Below are 19,979 nucleotides of genomic sequence, written 5' to 3'. Positions count from 1 at the left end.
CTCATTTGACTGATGCAGAAACTAAGACAGAGGGATTAAATGATTTGCCCACAATCACACATGTAGCATGCCATGGAGGCAGGATTCTCAAATCCAGGATCTCAGTGATGGAGCACAAATCACAAACCATTTTGCTTATCTGCTTCTTCCAAATCAAATATATCTGAGAATCAGATCACGAATTTCTAAAGCTATGACTCTAGACCACAGGTGGTCATCAGCTCTATCCTCTTAAGATTATGTAATTGGCAAAGAGTGAACACATTCACATAAAGTGCTTTTCTGTGCATATACACTGTGTGCAAATCACCTCAGTCAGGTTCATTACCACACACGTCACCACTCAGCCGTGCACCTGGTCCTTAGCACTCACTCACCTTGAACTTACATACTGTTTGGTTACCACCTGTTCATGTTCCCTACTCCAGGCCCCGACAGCCACTGTTCAGCTCTCAGCTTCTGTGAGTTTGACTTTTTCAGATTCTATTTGCCTTATTTTACTTAACACAATGTCCTCTAGATTCATGTATGGTTTCACAAATGGCACAATTCCTTCTTTTTACGGCTAAATAATACTCATAGGTATGTACACACACACACACACACACACACACACACACACACACACACACACACACATATGTATCCCATAATTTCTTTATTCATTTATCATCAATAGGCAGGTACTTCCATATTTGGGCTACAATGAATAAAGCCTCAAAGGCCATGGAGATACAAATATTGATTTCATTTCCTCCGGGTAATGAATAGAAACAGGACTGTCTGATAGATAGTACAGAAGTTCTACTTTGAACTTTTTCACGAACCACCATGCTGTTTTTCCTAACGGCTCGGCAATTCACATTCCCATTGAGATGTCCCTTTTCTTCACACTTCACAAACAACTGTCATCTCATCAACTGAACAATTCTTAATAGAAAACCCAAGAAGCTAACTCAGCGGTTCTCAACCTCCCTGATGCTGCGACCCTTTTATACAGCTCCTCATGTTGTGGTGACCCCCAACGATAAAATAATTTCATAACTGTAATTTTGCTGCTATTATAAATCATAATGTAAATATCTGTGTTTTCTGATGGTCTTAGGTGACCCCTGTGAAGGGGCCATTTGACCCTCCAAAGGGGTTGGGACTCACAGGTTGAGAAACACTGAGCTAAAGCACATGCCCTTCCACCGTAATGACAGTAAATGATTGCAGTTAATAAGCAGTCTTATTTGGAGACCTCAACACTGAGCCAAAGACATAGGACTTTGAAATCAGAAAGACTTGGGTTTAAATTCCAGCTCTGTTCCCTTGTGAGCACAAGTGTGTGTGTGTGTGTGTGTGTGTGTGTGTGTGTGTGTGTGTCCTTGTAAAACCTGAGTCTTACATTGCAGGGCAGTTACAGAAGATCAAAAGTGTGACCTAGATGGCAACATTGTGCCTTATAGGCTTAATACATTAATTTCTCTCTTCTTTTTATTTCTAGAAAATGCAGCCATGCCTCTGAAGTTCGGATAGCAAAAGTTAGTTATTCATCAATTGGCTTTTACTGGTCTGTTAAATTCCTCATCCAAAGTGAAAAAAAAAAAACCTAGCAGAAATTGTTCTTGAGATACTTATTTTAAAAGTGATGAAAAATGCATTTTTTTACAATATAGTAGAATTACTCAATATGAAAATATTTTACAGTTTGGAACTAGGTGTGGTGACCCACACTTGTGATCTAGTACTAACGAAGTGAAGACAGGAAAATCAGGAGTTTAGAGACTTTTTTTTTTTTTTTTTTTTTTTTTTTTGGTTTTTTGAGACAGGGTTTCTCTGTGTAGCTTTGCGCCTTTCCTGGAACTCGCTTTGGAGACCAGGCTGGCCTCGAACTCACAGAGATCCGCCTGGCTCTGCCTCCCGAGTGCTGGGATTAAAGGCGTGTGCCACCACCGGCTAGAGGCATTCTTGAGACATGGTGAATTCAAGGCCAACCTGCAACCTGAAAACCTGCCTCAGAAAACAGGAGAACAAAAAATGGTTTGCATTTATCTCCAAGTCAGTTTGTCCCTTTCAACTCACACTTTTAGGAGGGTTTGTATTTTGGAAGCATTTCCCTGACTTCGTGGCGGTTTTGCTTACACACACCCAGGGTTGTGACAGTCTCTGCGGACAAGGAACCTGTGAAATGTCTTATGCAGATTTCAAAGTAGGTCTATGCACTTTGGCCACTGTTCTTCAACATCTTAACATCTTAGGATCTACCCACAACACTGCCCAGCTTGCAGTCCTGGTTCCAAGAATGTTAAACTCTGAATCTTCCACCCATGACAATCATTTTATGTATCATATTCACACTGAGCATCATGGCCACCAACAGGCCATGGAGCCACAACCAGGAAACACAGGCGCACACCGAGCAGGTAATGACTTCCCAGGAAAAACCGCCATGCTAAATATCCAGGATGACAGGAAAATGCATTGTTTTCATCATTTAAGAAAACTTGCAGATGCAAAAGCCAAGGAATTTAATTCAGTGACTTGGCTTGTGGCCTCTCAGAGTTACATATTCAGCATGAACACAGAGATGATTTAAATCACATTTCCATGAAATACTATTTTCATCAGATAACTTTCCATCTGCTGAGGAGGCCATAGGCTCCCTTTCATCACATCAGCACGCTATTCAAAGCAGCCTGAGCTACATGCCAGGTCACCCAAATCTTGTTTTCATTATACTGCCATTAACACTCTCTTGCCAAACAGTGGCCCCGCCCCCCAGCTACACACACACACACACATACACACACACACACACACAGAGGATCCTGACCCATAATGCAGTAGGTCACAGGAAATAAACTTAGCTGTCAGAGCTAGTATACAGAATCCGATTATTTTTAGCAACACACAAGGACTGACGAATTAACCAAAAGTTAGAGAACTGCAATTCAACAGATGGTACCTAGGACCTAACGCGTACCATCCAGTTACACAGTGCACAAGAACGTTAGGGGCCGTGCTCCCAAACCGACCACGCGAGTGAGGGGATCCCTAGGTAAACGTGCTCTTCAAACACAACCGAGGGGATCTTACCCAGACCGGATGGTAGGAGAGAATGAGGAGCCAGAAAAGGCCTCCTGGAGTCGGGAACATCACCTGAAGGATGAGGAGGTATCAATAAATACAATACACAAACATAAGGCCTGGAGCTGGGCAACAGAAAGCCCAGAAGAGGCATCAGACCTGAGTTTCAGGCCTGCCTCTGCCACAAAGGTCTGGCCTTGACCAAGCCACTCCAATTTCCTGGATCTCGCTTTTCCTTATATTATGACATGGTTAGGTCAGTTAGTCAGTCAGTTGGCCAGACATTTGCTGCACACCAGAACTGCCCGGGAGCGTTTCAGAAACCCTGTTCCCTCCTCCAGAAATGTGGTCTTATTGGGTGGGCATCAGGGTTTCTCCAAAACCTCCAGGTGCCGCCAATACGTAACCAGGGCTGAGATTTACCTCATGAAGCGACCGCTCAAATCCCCAGCGTCTCAACATTGGGACATAATAATTCCCCTGGGTAACTTCTTAAAAGCCCAGTGGAGACTGCATCCCAGACAATTAAACCAGCACCTTGGGGGTGGGGATCAGGTCCCCGACATCTGAAATTTCCCAAGCTGGTGCCAAGCTGTACTGACACCCACTGTTCCAGACCTGTGCTTCGGTTTCCTATTCGGGCAACGATGGCCGGGAGAAAAAAAAAAAGGAAGAGAAGCCGGTAAGTTTCTCACTCCCTCATTCTCCTGTTAAAAAGAAAACTGAACACCAGAAACCACCGGTGAGTTTTCAATGGGTTTGCACACGGTAGCTGATTTCAGGTGTGTATGTCCTTCATGTCGGTGCGTGACAGGTAGGAAAGTTCCAAACTGCTCTTGTTCTAAATTTAAAATCCAATGGCATGCTTCCTTGACAATGACTCCACGGCGTGTGCTCTGCAGTCCTTGGGTAGAATCTGACTTGCGTGATTGCCTGCAACATGAGCATTGCATTCCTCACCCCTGAGGTTACTTAAATCCACTTATTAGGCACTGGTGAACCAAACAAACAGTAATTAGAAACCCCGCAGACAACCCTTTCAATCAGGTGCTGAACTACACGTTGCCTGCCCCCAAGCCCACGTGCCCAAGTCCACAGCACCACAAAATCAGACCCTCCGGAATACTAACACATCAGTGAGACACAAGCCATCTCAGGGACTCCTTGGGACCATGAAGGGAGCCAAAGGCTGCTTCAGAAGAGGGCCGTTCTCTTCCGGCCCTTCTCACAGCTGGGTAAATACGACACCTGCCGCGTGTGTTTTAGAAGTCCCAGGTGGAAATGTACTCTCCAGGGGCCAGAAATGAGGGAACACCCCTAAGAGACAGCCTCATTTCCAGAAACAAAAAGAGCATCCACACCATGGTGCAGCTTATAAAATAATGGCAGTGACGCCTGAGGCGAAGGGGCTAGGGTAGGAAACCCCGGACCAAGCAGAGCATTGCTCCGCCCTCAGCATCCAAGCCACATGGGTCGGCTTACAGGGTCTGCTAACCTCAGGCGCTGTTTGGCTGTCCTGGCCTGCACTGAGATCTTGGTGAGTGCTAAGGCTGCTGACATTCCAATAGAAAGCTGGCTCCTTGCCACCTTGGCAGAGGCTGGGGTCAGGCAGAAGGGAGTCACAGGCAACAGCCATTAAGTTAAGTTAAGGCCATTCTTACTTAACTGCAAGTGGGCACTCCTGATAGTGACTCAGACAGACCCCTATTCCTGGGCAGGGGTGAGGGTTGTGATGACCTCAGTGGCCAAGGAAAACCCCTCCCTGCCTTGCCTGGGCCTCTTCCAAAAGGCTGAGAGGTTCACACAGCCCTCACCAACAGTAAACAGGAAGCTGAAAACAAAGACTGTTTTCACCCAAAGCAAAGGCCTACTCACTTTATTAAGTAGTTCTTTCCATCTTAGGCTTTCAAGGGAGTACAGCTCTCCACTTGGGTAGTTAGGAGTGGGCGTGGCCCTGGAAATGGCCTAAATGCCCACGAATAGCTGACCAAAGTGAAACCACACACACATACACACACACAGAGAGAGGATGGATTGCTACATAGCATTTCAGGCCAGCCAGCACGCGGATGAGTCCCCATGACACATTAACACATGGAGAAAACTGCATCCAGCCTCAATATAAAAAGCGAGAAGACTGTTTTTCCTTTACTCTCCTTCAAAGCAGTTCCACTCACTTTTCATCTACTTGTCCCCCTGCCCCCTTAATAACAGACAGTAACAACGTGGCAGAGCGCTATTTTTTGGTTTCTTCTTTACACTAATCTCCCCCTATGAAAACAAAAGGATGCTATTTTAAATAGAGGTTAAGGAAACTGGGACTCCTCAAAATCCCCATGTCCAAGTCCTAGCCCTCGGCTCCTTTGGAGGGGACCATTTGGAGACACAGCCTTTAAGGAAACAGTTATGTTAACTAACATGAGGCTATTAGGGTGGAGCCTAATCCAGTCAGACTGCTGTCCTGAACTGAGGAATTCTGTCTGCAGGAGGTAACAGGTGTGTGGGGGGGGGGCACTGAGGAAAACCATACAGGGACAGAGCGGGCAGCTGTGTGTGAGCGGGAATCTGACCCCAGGAGACCGGGAGTGCTGACACCTTGACCTAGGCCCTTCCAGAACTGTGAGGAAATAAACATCTGTTGCTTAATGGCCTGCTCTGTGATGCTCGTATGGCTGCCCTAGCTAATGAATACAAGTCAAGAAAAAGCAGACTCAACTAACTTGCGTACGGGGCCCGTGCACCCGAGACTCTTCAGTGGGCTGCTCTGATTCTCAAAGCCACTTGTGACACGTGAGCAAACTGACATTGTCAAACTCAGAATGCCCCAAATCAATTTTAAGTTGCTTTTACATAAAAGTAACTGCAAGGGGTAATGTCAGTGAGTTTTAAACAACTGAATTTTGTGGTTCCAGCTTTAATCTCAGGAAAGCCATTTTCATAATGAAAACATCAATGCTTTCTAATTACGGATGGAATTGCCAACATAAAAAAACTGACAAGAGGGATATCATTCTTTCCACTCTTAAATGAAAGGGCTTGATAACACACTGAAATGTTTTGCAATTTGAATTACCAGAAATTGTCGAGAATTTAAACCTGGGATTTTTCCAGTTGTTCAACACTTGACACAGGGCTCACAGCCTCAGACTGAATCCCAAGCCCCTTCTCTAATTCTAACTGTCACAACCCCTGGTCCTGTGGTTAGTGTCATTTTGCAGATTCGAGGATGACGGTACCATGTCTAACTCAGCAATGCTAACATCCCATACGTGTGACGCTGGAGGTACAGCTGAGGGCCCTGCCATGTGTCAGGCAAGCCATGAACCACACATCCACACTCTTTTCCCCTGTAAATCTGGCCTTCAAAGGAAGATTAACTGCATATTTTAAAAACATATGTACACTAACACAAATATGCACGTGCGTTTGGAGGTCCATTTTAACAACTAAACATTATCTCTCAGCCATCACAGAATGAATATATCAGAAGCCTGTGTAATATCTCTGCTCCCTGGAGTAACACTTTATCTAAAAAGCTGTTCTCTTTGATCCAGGACAGGCCCCTGCATTTACTGTATCACCAGAGTCGGTAAGACTTCTGAAAACCCAAAGCGACCAAATGAGCTGAGTGAGATGTACTGGATTACTTTCCCAGAGTTAACAGAAACTTTCCAATAAAAGAAGCGGCTGAGATGCAGGGAACGCTCTGAAAGGAGTTGTGGGCTGGGGGCACAAGAGACCGAGGTGACACTCGGCAGCGTGACCCATGCCTACACCAGTCAGTAGAGACACATCTTTAACACGGAAAGTAAGGACCATCATAGAAAGATACAGCAGATGACACCTATAGTCCCAGCGAGTGTGGGACGGAGGCAGGAGGGTGGCACCTTTGGGGCCAGCCAGAGCTACACAGTGGAACGCTGATGGAAAAAAACAAAAAGGAAAAAAAAAAATGACAAGAATTCCTTTAGGAAGAAAACTAAGGCTAAATATGAAATATGGCCAAGATTTGTATGAATAAACAGCTCATAATTATTATTATTTGTGAAAGCAAAGAACTGATGCATGAGATTCACGACAACCAAGGAGTAATCTCATAAATGAAACTTCAAGTCAAATTCCCCTCATTTATATGACCCCACAGGCCCTGCGGCGGCATTGATGCAGACTCAAACTGGCCATTTCCTCCTGGATTCTAAGGTCCTGTAGAACAAACACCATAATTTTAATGTTTTTAACATTATTTTTATTTTTATATTTATGGATGTTTTATCTACGCATCTGTTTGTGCAGCACACGCATGTCAGGTGCCCGGCAGGGGCAAAAGAAGGCAGCAGATCCCTTGGAACTAGACTAACAGTCAGTTGTGAGCCGTCATGTGGGTGGTTGGAACGAGACCCAGCTCCTCTTCGAGAGCACCCAGTGCCCTTGACTGCCAAGCCATCATGCCAGCCACCCAGGTACCATATTTTCTTTACTACCTGAATCATAAACTATGACAGTGAGCATGAAATAAGTATCTGCTATGTGTTCACAGGTAAACAGAACATGGTGAATTATATGTGACAGACTATTACTCAGCTATTTAGTGTGCTTTGTGAGATACTTTTTACAGATGTAGAATATAGATAATGAAAAGTTCCAGAACTAAGTAACGGTGATGATTGCCTAAGTGAGTATGCTTAGTGCTATGGGAAATTAGAAAATGGTTAAAATGATAAACTTACATACATGCTATCGAAATAAAAGAAATAAAATAAGCAGAAGGAATTCTAATAGAGCAAGCTAAGTGAAAAAGCAGGAGAGAACTGCATGAACCTACAAATGGCCTTTGGAAGGGGCGGGAAGACAGTTTGCCAAAGCATGTCCATCTTCTCTTTGGGAGGTAGTGTTAGGGGGTGGGAATGTTTGTTATGGTGGTTTTTGCAGCTTTCCATAATTTCCAGTTTTTCTATAATAGCTCACCTATTCAACACTTGCAAATAAAAAGGGGTGTGGTACAGCTGAGGTGGGAGATATGAGGATTTATGATCAGCAGGTTAAATCCGGATCAAAGTCGATTGACCTTGCTCCCACCCTGATGGACTCTACACCGCCTATCACTTTTTCTGTCCCTGCCTTGCCAGTGACGGTCCAAACGTGTGCCATGTGAATTAAGACTTTTATCTTTATTATAAGGAAATGCTTTTCTTCTTTTCTTTTTTTTTTCTATACCTGAAAAAAAGCATTTCAGACCTGTTGTACCACTGAGCATGTCTCAGCCAGGCTGAGCAGTCTCAACGGGTAGGTTTGTTCTGGACAAACACATAAGTGACCAGATCATGAACAGCTGTTCTCAGAAGACGGTGAATGTCTTCAGGACGAGATGTAGAGATGGCCTGAGGGAACACTGGATTCCCCATAGTTGCAGATGAACTAGAAGCAAGATGTTTAGAGTCACACAAACTCAGACAGATGCCACACAAAGGACTGCCATTTATCATGAACACTGTTTGTCTTAGTGACCCCCAAAATGGAGACAATAATGCTTCCCTCCTGGAAAGTTCTGAGCCTGTTCTCAACAGATGGTCGAGTCATAACCTAAGCTTCCTTCTACTTCCTGTTCAATGGAGCGTCTAATCCAAAAAAGCAACAGTGAAATGTTAAAGTATTAGCATTAACAGTCACTGGGACAGAAGCACAGGAAAATGTTCTACACACTTTCTAACTGACCCCAATGAAGACCTTGTAATAAAGTTCACGGAAATTTTCCTATTCTTTGTTCCTCAATAACAGAAAAACATTCATCACTACGGGTCGGTGACCTCATATACCAGAAAAACCATCAAGACACTTGCATTTCCTTTTTTGACAATCCTGTTTTGGAATCTTGCATTCCTTTAACTACCATGGATCCTGAGAGCCCTCATGGTCTGTTGTTACCCTAGCAGGGCCGAACACAGTGCCAGGCTAGTTCCTAAGCTTAAAAAAAACCCAAAAAACCAGCACACAATTTTATACTTCTGACAGCTACTTGACTCAGAGTGGTGACCATGGCACTCCCCACACAGTCCAGATGTCCAATGGGACCAACAAGGCCCTCCAGGTCTGTTCCAGGACCTTTGTTCTACATGCGAACTTGAAGTTACCCACGTTGTTTAGCAAGCAGATAGCATCAGAAGTTGCATCAGATCCACATTGAACCAAACCCCTCCCTGTGGAAAGGCAGCTCCTATCTTTGCTAAGATCAGCCTCCTTCCCTTACAAGCACTCTTTGCCTTACTAAGCCAAATACCAGAGCCTCTCCAGCTGTCCGGAGCTTCCTTTGTGCTCAATAAACTGCACAAACTGAACTCACTACCTTCAGGCTAGAAAGCTCAAAGTCACATCAGCAATAAGTCACTCTGACCTGATGGAAGAGAAACGGGAACAATATTGCTGAGGTCCATCATGGTCGAGAGCAAAGGTATGCAGAGGGCTATTACGTCTGCAACCATGAGGAATCTGCCTGGGCAGGATCCTAAAGGCTGGGGAGTTCAAGAGAAGCGGACCTACTCTGTTCCAGGGAGGGTCATGCTGCTTCAGTCTTCAATGCCGGAAAACTGGCCGCCACTGAACTATGCTTGTAGTGCCTGCCTGCCTGCTCTCTTCACATGGTCACCTCATAATAAAACATGGGCACTTCCATTCTCTCTCCAGTCTTTCAAGCCCATGTTTCCTGCCCTAGAGAGCTGTCAGGAAGAACACTGCCATGGCTTAGTTGGAACAAATGAAGAGGCAGAAACTAGCCTGCTTGAAGGAACTGGAAAAGGGGTCTAGAGCCAGCATCCAGAGCATGACTATGGCCAGTCCCTGTGGGGTTCTAGCAGGTGAGGGCCTGCCCAGTGGGCGTCAAGGGCGCCTGTGCCAACCTCAGCTGGAGCCAATGCATCCTCCAATCATTCCTATGCTGTGCCCCTCTATCATTTCTAGAGTGTGTGTGTCTCACGCATGCATGCACCTTTGCACACACATGCACTTGTTTTTGTTTTTCCTAAACAATGGTTCTTGGCTTTTCACACATGATCCATTAACAGAATCTGGTAAAATCCAAAAAAAACCTTTTCCCTAGGAAAATCCTCAAATGCAGACACACACAGACAGTATTGTATAGAACCTGTGGGAATCCTCAAACTCCTAAGCCCATTATAGACACCAGGAGGAGGAATACCATGCAGTCGGAACATTTCTGAGACTCTGCCACATGCCGAGCACCAAGAAGAACCCACCTCCAGCTCAGCCCTCGCCATTCTGAATTCCAGCCCATTCTCCCATGACCTGCCTTTGTTCCATGCAAAACTCCTGCTGGGAACACCTCCCTGGCTCTGTGTCACCTATTCGGGGAAACAGCTGGTCAGTACTTTAAATATCATCTCTTGAATAGAGATATGAAACACACCACCCTAAATGTTTTCCCAAGAGCCACTGTTTCCTTCTGTCCCTCTGGAGGCGCTGCGCCAGAGATCCTATAACGTTTACTGCCCTCATGGCGTCAAGTGCCCTCTCCTCCTGTCAGCAACACGGAGGGCAGGGTCGGCAACTAAATCATGTTTTATTTCCAGCTTCTGGTAAAATCCCCACACTGGAGGAAAGCACTCCACTGGGGTGAAGAGATACAAATCAGACACTTTTAATACAGCTGTCCTAATGCTCAACCTGACAGGAGGAGTGATGTCAAGAGGAATCTTAAAGGGGCAGTGGCAACAACCTAGACAAAAGGAACGAACAGCAAGGGCAGGCAGGAACCTGTGTGGACAAAGGACACAGTGTGGAGGGGCTACCCACCACCCCCGCATTTCCCCCAGAGTACTCTTGAGTAGGAGCAGCAGGAAATATTAGAAGGAGAGTGGAGAGAGAAACAGGAAATACAGGATAGACTTGCGAGGGCCTGGATCCTAATCCATCAGGCCTGATTGTCTCTGTCCTAGGGTATATAAGGGAATGCCAAGGGGTGGAGCAAAAGACCTCCCCCCAGCACAGCCAAGTACAGACCATCTCAGACACCTGCACTCGGCCCGTGGTCCAATCAGCCTCTCCATGCAGACCTGCTGGGTAAAGCCACGAGAAACCTGAAAACGGGCTACAACACCACAATATTTCAAAAGTCATGGTGACCACAAAGTCAGGCAGAAGGTCAGGGGCTGAAGAGGAATAAGGCAAGAGGAACTGGGATGAAACATATGGGAATGTGGCTTTCTTCTCTGGAAGATATTGTTTTCCTGTTTCTTGTTTTTACTTGGTAAAGTAACAAATAATTGTTACAGAAAATGTTAAGCATAAATAAACAGTCACGACCTCACTGTACACAGATAAGCACTATCGCGGTCTTCCATCTTTACGTACTTTATAAACATATATGCCTGTGCACGTGACTAGTTGTGTTTCCATTTTACTAAAATATCTGTTTACTATGTACCAGACCTTGTGCTGTATATGAAATCATTTAATCACTACTATTAGTCATAATCCTTTTGAAAGACAATTATGGATGAGGGTGCTGTCCAAGACCACACAACTCACAGGCAGCTAGGCTGAATTCAACAATAAGTATTTTCATTTCAAAACTTCATCTTTTTTCTTTTTTTTTTTAAATTCTTGATTGATTTATAGGGGGGAAAAAACCAATTCAGTTTTCCAGTTTTCTCAGGGAAGCCCCTTTGGGATCCTGATTAGCATGCATATAATCCTGGGAAATTAACTCTTGCTTATGTCATTTTCCCACACAATCTCATCATAGTCCATGTTTTCCTCACTTACGGCGTGTAAATCCTGGAGGGTGACACATTCATACCCCTGCTCTGGACAGATAAATTTGGAAATGGAGCGGAGAAAGGCGCACTTGGAACAAGTCGGCAAAATGAAACTCAAACCAAGATGTGGTCACTTGGGGGAGAGAGCAGGAGCCTGGCTGAGAACATGGGGAAGGCAGAATGTAAAAAGGATATGGTGTTCCATCGAAAGCACAAAGAGGAAGCAGGGGTGTGAAGAGGAAGAGGAAATGGAACACTGTGGGTAGACAGTGGGTGCCATTCAAAGGGAAGGGAAAACCAGATAGGAGGTGTGGCTGAGGGAGGGGTGGTAATGAGCTCCATTGTGAGCAGTCAATCACCTAATGCATTCCAGAAGCCCAGAATCAGGACCGAAGGAATGGGACCACAGACGAGAACGGGGAGGGGGTCATGGCATACCCTGGAGCAGGGACTCTAACATGCCAGGGGTGTGAACAGCGTTGCCCCTGGAGAGCAGGCATGGTTGAGAGAGGGAGAGGGACCCAAATTCACTTTGAATTAAATCAGTAGAGCAGGGAGGAAGGAGAAAGACCAAGGAGAGAAGAAAAGGAATCACAACCCTTCTTGAGAATCTTTGGCCCTCTGGACTTCCCAGAAAGAATTTTTTTTTTTTTTTTTAATAATTCGGAGACCAGTCAGTTAATTTTAAACAGTGAACTAAATCACATAAAGTTCATGATGGGGTAGGAATTTACATCTCTAGGCTGCCTCTCAGAGCTTTATCCACCAGCCATATGGAGCCAGTGATTAATATTCAGTAGGAAGGGAATTTATAATCATGCGCCTGCCATTCAAATGTGAACTGTTTTCTGCTCAGTACCCCCAATAATATCTGAATATATCTCCAGTTTAAAATACATTTATGAATAATTTTATAAGTTTCCAAGCAAGAATGATAATAGAACAATCTATTTTCACTGCTACATGAAACAAAAAAAGAGGAATGAATGGTTCAGTTAATCAAGGAATTTAATATGCTTTATAATAAATATCAAACAGTCATTATTTGGGCTATTTAAAGGGTGGCTGGGGTCAAAAGATGATTATAATAGTTAGCATCTGTGTCCACATTTATTTTCTCGCCGTTACTTACATGTACAGAAGAAACTTCCTGGATTCACAAATTTGTTTTACCACATTAGAGTGCTGGAAATCAAATTTGCTTTTTTGATTTATATACAGGCAGTAATAATAAGATTCTGTAATGATTAATAGCAGTCACAATCAAATAAGGGGAAAACACAGCCTATCTAAGGTACCAGTACAACAAAAGACAGACAGATATGAAAATAAATTACCCAAAATGCCTTAGGTAAATGTGGTCTAGAATCTGAAATGACTACTGTGGTGGTGGTTAATGAGGCTAGATACACAATGCATGGTGATCCTTTATCTTTGTGTGTGTGTGTGTGTGTGTGTGTGTGTGTGTGTGTGTGTATGTGTGTGTGTGTGCGCGCGCGTGCAAGTGATCACATGTCAGGTACATGATCAGTTTTATGGCACCATGATCATAAAGAGACCTGTGATAACATCAAGGGGACACACCCAGGGACAGACGGAATCATCTGGATGACACAATGCAACGACACACTATCCCAATCCCAATATGCCCTCAACAAACACTGCCATTAAGTCACCTGTTCTGTGCCCAGGCCACTTACTCCATTATGGTCTCTACTAGTGAGGATGCTCAGTTTGGGATTTATTTCTCTATGCTTTTGTTTTGATGTTGTGTTTTTGAGATGGGGTCTCACTATACAACCCAGACTAGCCTCAAACTCATGGTTCTGCTGCCTCAGTCTTCCAGGGCTGGGTTTCCAGGCATGCACACCACCTGACTGGTTTTGCTGTTCTGTTTGAGATGGCTCTTCCTAAATGAAGAAGCCTGCGATTCCAAGGTAACGCTTTACAGACAATGCCCGTGCAGCAGCGTAGCAGCATCCACGGCAACCTCCTCCATCACAGTCCTGCTTTTCCTGGAGGACAAAACTGTAGTGGGACCAGTCTTTTCTAAGTGGAAAGGTGACCAGGGTTAAAGGTGACCGGCAGATTAAACATGTGGGATTAGAATAAAAAAGAGAAGGAAGGCAAGGAATAGGATTACATGCATAAATTATAGGAACAGGTACTCATAAAATTGAGAATTCTCTAATAAGTAGACATCTTGACAATTTGAACATGTTAAAATGTAAAACTGATGGCTTGATTTGATAGCATTCACTACTATAAGAAAGAGGTACTTATTATATGGGGAAATTTTAAGTAAAAACTAGCTTATTCTCAATTATAAAACAGAGAAGTAAAACGTTAAGTCAAATCTTGAACAGTTATTTTAAAAACATGATTGTTTCATGACTTGCCATTCAGAGGAAAACACATAATAAACCATCTGAGCCAGGAAACTTCACTTTCAGGCACCCGAATACACTGTGCATAATTCAGGTTTCTAGCTCATTATTAACTAATCGGCAGGTCTTAGGTTTTCATTTGTAACTTGGGGAATTTTTTACAACTCGTTTAATCATAGGTCTTCCAGTGAAAAGGTTAAATACTACACTCTCTACCAAAGTGTGGCAACCATTTGATAAAAAGCAAAATCATCTGGATGTGGAACACCTGTAATCCTAGCACTCGGGAGGAGGAAGCAGGAGAGACCAGGAGTTCATGCCCAGCCTTAGCTAGAGCAAATTCAAGGCCAGCCTGAAGTCCCAGCTCTAGGGACTCTGTCTCAGACAGTAAATAAACAAATGACAAACAAAGGAATACCAGAATGATAATATACTTACATTATACTCTAAAAATCAAACTTAAAATATGGGAATAAAAATGGGCTGGGGGGGGGGACTGGAGTGTTAGACGCTCAGTGAGTAGAAAGTCTTGCCACCATGTCTGATTGCCTGAATTTGCTCCCCCCAGGACCCACAGGGTGGAAAGAGAGAACCTATTCCCCACTCAAGGTTGTCCTCTGACCTCCACATGTGTGCACTGTGGCAAGCATGCAACCATGACAGAGAGAGAGAGAGAGAGAGAGAGAGAGAGAAAAGAAAAAGGGAAAAAAGAGAAAGTAAATAAATAAATGTAATTTTAAAAATGGCATACACACACACACACACATTTTTTCCCCAATAGTTCTAGCAAGCAGTTGTTAGTACCGACAAAACCTTCAGCAAACTGCCCGGTCCCACCCAGCCCATTCTGCTGGGAGAAGTACAGTACAGTAGCAAATGGTGAACATCATGGCCTCAGAAACCAGAGGTCCTGTGTTCAAGTGTCAGATCAGTCCCTTGTAAGTTACGGGATGTTGGCAGGTTACGGGATCCGTGACTCGGCTTTTTTTTTTGCCCACAGAAAGGAGATGACAGTGGCTCACACCCACCAAGATCCTCATGAGGCACCACTGAGCAGCGTACTCAGAAAAGAACCCAGCACACAGTCCATGCTGTTAAGGATGGGTTTATTGATAAACAGTCTTATAATTATCACCATGACTACTAGTATAATCATCTATCTTATGGGCATTCCATGAAACAAAAACCAACTCAGGCAGGTCTGTGTACTCAAGTCTAATAATCGGACTTGAGTTCATAGACTTCCATATTTTAGTGTATACCATAATTAAAATGCAAGGCCCGAGTGTGCTCATAGTGAACTACAAAAGGCCATTATTCAAAGGCTAGCGAAGGGAGAGATACAACTGGGTATGCGTCCCCCAACACAGGTTGACGTCCCTTCTTTCCTTAGTGGTCTCTACAGTTCTCAGTACACTGCAATAACATGTACAAATAAGGCCACAGTAAACCCACCTCCACCAAGTTTCCCCAGAGATCATTTTGTGTGTGTGTGGGGGGGGGGGGGTGACATAGTAAAAACATCCAATTTCTCTTGATTCCTAGCCTAGTCTCTAGTCTTTGAGAGCACAAGAAATATAATCATCACTGGGCCAAAGACATGGATCTGAACAGTCAGACATCACCTAGCAACCACAAGAGATACCCCAACCACGGATGCTCAAGCTCTGATATGAAATCACGTAGTGTTTACACGGGACCTACAAGCCTCCTCTACACTGTAAATTATCTGGAGACCACTGACAGCCAATGCAAAGCAAATGCTATGCAAACAGCTGTGGGGGGGCTGTGTTGTTTATGATGGTGATATCTCCCGTCTGTGCCACAGCTCTTCCCCAGTATTTGGATAGGCAGTTGGCTGAATTCAAGAATAGGGATGCTGTAGATACAGAGGCGTAATGACACTGCCTCCCCTGGCAATAATGGCCAACAGCATCTCCATCCTCCTCTCTCCAAAACTTCGTGGCCACCTGCAGGAGGTATACACAACTGTAGTACAGATTCAGGTTCCCAGTAACCCTCCCCTCCCAGGCCCCTCAAATTATATATAGCTCAACGGTTTTTCGTTATTGCCTTCTTTCTTTCTATCCAGCACCCATCATCAAGACTCTCCTTCATAGATTGCAGAACCTTCTGGAAGAGCTTTTGCAAACCCAATGCATAAATCAAAACTCCCCAGCCTCTTTACAGGCGTTATCAACATACAGTTATGAAATCAGCAAGCTGGGAGGACTCTTCGGATACACAATCTAATCCAAACCCCACGGTTCACTGACAAGGGAGCTAGGATATTGGCAATTACCCAGGACAAGAGTAATAACTGGCGCAAAGTAACCTAATGTGTTTATATAACTTGGGCAAAGCACTGTAATTATATATCGTCCTGCATTGGGACCTTAAGTCCTTGTTGAATGAGGTTATTCATTTAAATCCAGGTTCTTAATGATATCTTGTACCTTCTAACTTGTGTAGATATAAGGCTAATACTTCGAATTTTTAATCTTTTGTGCCTCTTCCTTGAACTCTAATTTTACATCACTGTTATTAATGGCATCAGCATGCCACTCTCAAATTATTTCCAACAAGGAATAATTTTGTATGTTTAGGACTTCTGAATTTTATTTTCTCTGCCTACAATGGGATTAATGGCTAGGGCTTGGGGGGACATAGAAAATCAAAGTTTGGACTCCTGTTGATTTCAAATGAGAAAACCTAGTAGGGAGCTACATGATGAGGAAAATCATTAAAACTACATTTATTTTCCTCAGATGTGATGTCCTTCTCAAAAGACGTACCTTCTATCTGCTATAGAGGAAATATTCCAACATTATATGAGTAACAAGCTAAGTAAAATGTAAATTTATGCCAGGACTGATGATGTATGCCTACAATTCGAGCATGCAGTAGGCTGAAGGAAAAGAAAGGACCAACTTTGGCTATAGAGGGAAATTGACTCAAAAAAACAAATAAGAAAATTTTAAAACAAGCAAGAAAATAATCTTTTAATTCTGTGGCCTCAACTTCTACGTCTCATAGTTGGATTTCAGCAGTGAAATCAGCCTAGAGAGCTTTGGGAGGGGCAAGGTCACAAAGCTACTGCTAGGCTCTTAAATCTCATGATATGCAGGGCAGGACATCCACAGGGGTCAGACCTCCCACAGCTGTAAGCAGAATATTTCCATGTAGGAGGCCAGGATCCATCCCGGTTATTGGTGCCCTTACTACAGGAACTGCTAAACAGTCTTTATTTTACTTCAAAACCAAATGTTGACAGACATTAGGGACCATCAAATTTTCCTTTCTCTGAACAGTCTTATTCCATCCGATGGCAATGTGATACACGGGCAACTTAAGAAAGGTGATACCAAACAGCCAGAATTACAAACTGTTCCCTGCCCACATGTGAGGGGTGGGTGTGCAGTCTGAAAATAAATGGACACAATAGGCCCTTATTAAAACAATGTTATGTCACATTCTACATCCAGAATAGGCACAAAAAAAAAAAACTTCAATGGTAATTTTGCTCCTCAAGGAAGTTGAAAAACAAAGATATCAACACCCAAAATGAGGGGAGAACCATGACATTTTCCTGCTCTGGGACGGCTTCCACAAATTCCAAAAGACAATTAAGTAAGGAGGTAAAAGTCATAGCCTGACTAATTTGTTCCTCAGAGTCAGTATTTACTCATATATCTATTTTTAAGTATGCCAATAACTAAATCGCCATATGCAAAATACAATATAATACAATAAAGTACAAAAACTAAAATAGATGCCTGCTATGATTGACATCTACAATGTCCCCCCCAGAGGCTTCATGGTGTGAAGCCTCTGGTACTATTGTGTTGTGAGACATCAGGGGTAAGATGATGGAGGCAGGAGTCTAGGAGCAAACCCTTGAAGCTTATTCCCACCCATGTTCCAGCCACGGTCTCTATTTCCTGTCTGTGTCATGTGATCACTTGCTAGCATCTGCTCCTGTGGTCAAAGACAGAGCCACCGCTGCCTGCTACATGCCCTCACTTCCCGGAGAACTGAAAGCTGTCTGAAATCGTGAGCCAAGAGAAACCTTGACTTATCTGGCAGGTATTTTGGTCATGCAGCAACCCCAAAACATCTCATTTCATGCTAGCCTTCCACATCCGTACTGTTAGCTCTGAAGCTCAGCAAAACGTGAGAACTGTTTGGTTCAAGAGAAGAGTAAAGTACCCCCCAATTCCAATAGCTATGGGCCCTGGGCAATGAAACTCCTCCACAGTGCAAAATGAGCATCAAAGAACACTGACGGCCACCCAAACTTCAGTATGGGCCCTGCCTAAGAAGCAATGGCAATTCTTCACGAAAATGGTTGTTTAAAAAGCTCACTTAAACTCTGAAAAATACGATTAATCTTCAGAAATGTAGGTTTTTGTACTGATAGTTTTCTGGCCACTACTGAATTATCTGCATAAACAATTCCTTAAACCCTTTATCCTGCCTCCTGTTACATTCAGAGTAAATCTAGGTCTCCAGGAAAAATTAATTCAAAGCATTTCATTTAACTTCAAAATTATGGAAACAGAAGTAGAAGACATAAACTTCCATCAGCTTTCTAGCCGCTGAGTTATCTCAACGGTCTTTCTGTGTTTGTCTACATGCCGAAAATGATAAAGTTGGTAAATACCCTGTGTCCCTCACCCCAAGGGAGGTCCTTGGTTTTTGTCTATTTGTTTGTTTCTTTGTGATAGGGTCTCTCTATGTAGTGATGGCTGTTCTGGGACTTGCGGTGTAGACCAAGTCGGCCTGAAACTAATTCAAAGATCCCCCTGCCTCTGCCTCTCAAGTGCTGGAATCAAAGGTGTGCACCACACACCCAGTCCCAAGGGAGGCCCACAGAAAGTTTTCCCAAACTCTGCTTTTCAAGATCACAATGTATTATTTTGTTTTGTTCTGTTTGAGGCAGTATCTTGAGGAACTTAGGCTGGCCTCAAACTCACTGGGTAGCTAAGGATGAACTTGAACACCTCACCCTCTTTCCCCCACCTCCTAAGTGTAGAAGTTACAGGCCTGCACCACGTGTTCAGCAATAAGTTTTCATGCTCTTAAAGCAACAAAATTTCAAAGCATAGGTGGTAATTGAAGGCCTCTAAGAGATAGTCTGAATAAAGTACAAGTTTAAAACACTATGGATAATCAAAAACGGCAGGAGAATGGGCAAGAAGGAATGGAGAACAGAGTATTAATTTTGATCATTTGCATTCTCTCTCAAAGTACATACATGGTAATGACCAATCCGGCAAGACACACCCATTAGAGTGGTACTGGCACCAAAGATATAGGTGAAACCAACCACCTTCTAGTTGGATATAAGGCCTTGTAGACAGGAGGAAACCCATGTCTGGCACTGTAAATTTGGCCAAGAACCCATGGCTGAAGAGCTCATAGACCCCAGGAGTGTAGCTACTATTATTACTTGGCTAAATGGGCATAGTATCAAACTCTAAATCCCTATCTCTCTACCCACACATTACCACAACTTGGAAGGTAGAGACAGAAAGGTCAGGAGTTCAAGGCCATCCTCAGCTATATAGTAAGTTCAAAACCAGCCTGAACTACATGAGACCCTGCCTTAAAAAGAGAGAGGGCTGAAAAGATAGCCCAGCAGTTAAGAATGCTTACTGCTTTTTCAGAGAACCCAAGTCTAGTTCCCAGCACATACATCAGGCAGCAGCTCACAGCCCTGTGACTACAGCTCCAGGGGATCCTTCAACTT

The 19,979-nt window shown here is 43.8% G+C and overlaps 1 protein-coding gene across 2 annotated transcripts in view; it reads right to left on the bottom strand.

Moving 5' to 3' along the window:
- The window catches only part of Ano6 (anoctamin 6), a 187,960-nt gene that overhangs the window by 146,130 nt on the left and 21,851 nt on the right, over window positions 1-19,979 (bottom strand). Inside the window, exon 2 of one of the 2 annotated variants that reach the window (XM_052748763.1) lies at window positions 3,082-3,144. The exons of the other annotated variant lie outside the window; for it this stretch is intronic. Coding sequence (XP_052604723.1) covers window positions 3,082-3,144 — 63 coding nt within the window. The remainder of the gene's footprint in view (window positions 1-3,081; window positions 3,145-19,979) is intronic. 2 annotated transcript variants of the gene reach the window in all.

This window comes from Peromyscus californicus, unplaced genomic scaffold, assembly GCF_007827085.1.
Source record: "Peromyscus californicus insignis strain IS unplaced genomic scaffold, ASM782708v3 Scaffold_20__1_contigs__length_68692818, whole genome shotgun sequence".
Classification (NCBI taxonomy): Eukaryota; Metazoa; Chordata; class Mammalia; order Rodentia; family Cricetidae; genus Peromyscus; species Peromyscus californicus.
This window is presented reverse-complemented; position numbering and strand designations above follow the sequence as displayed.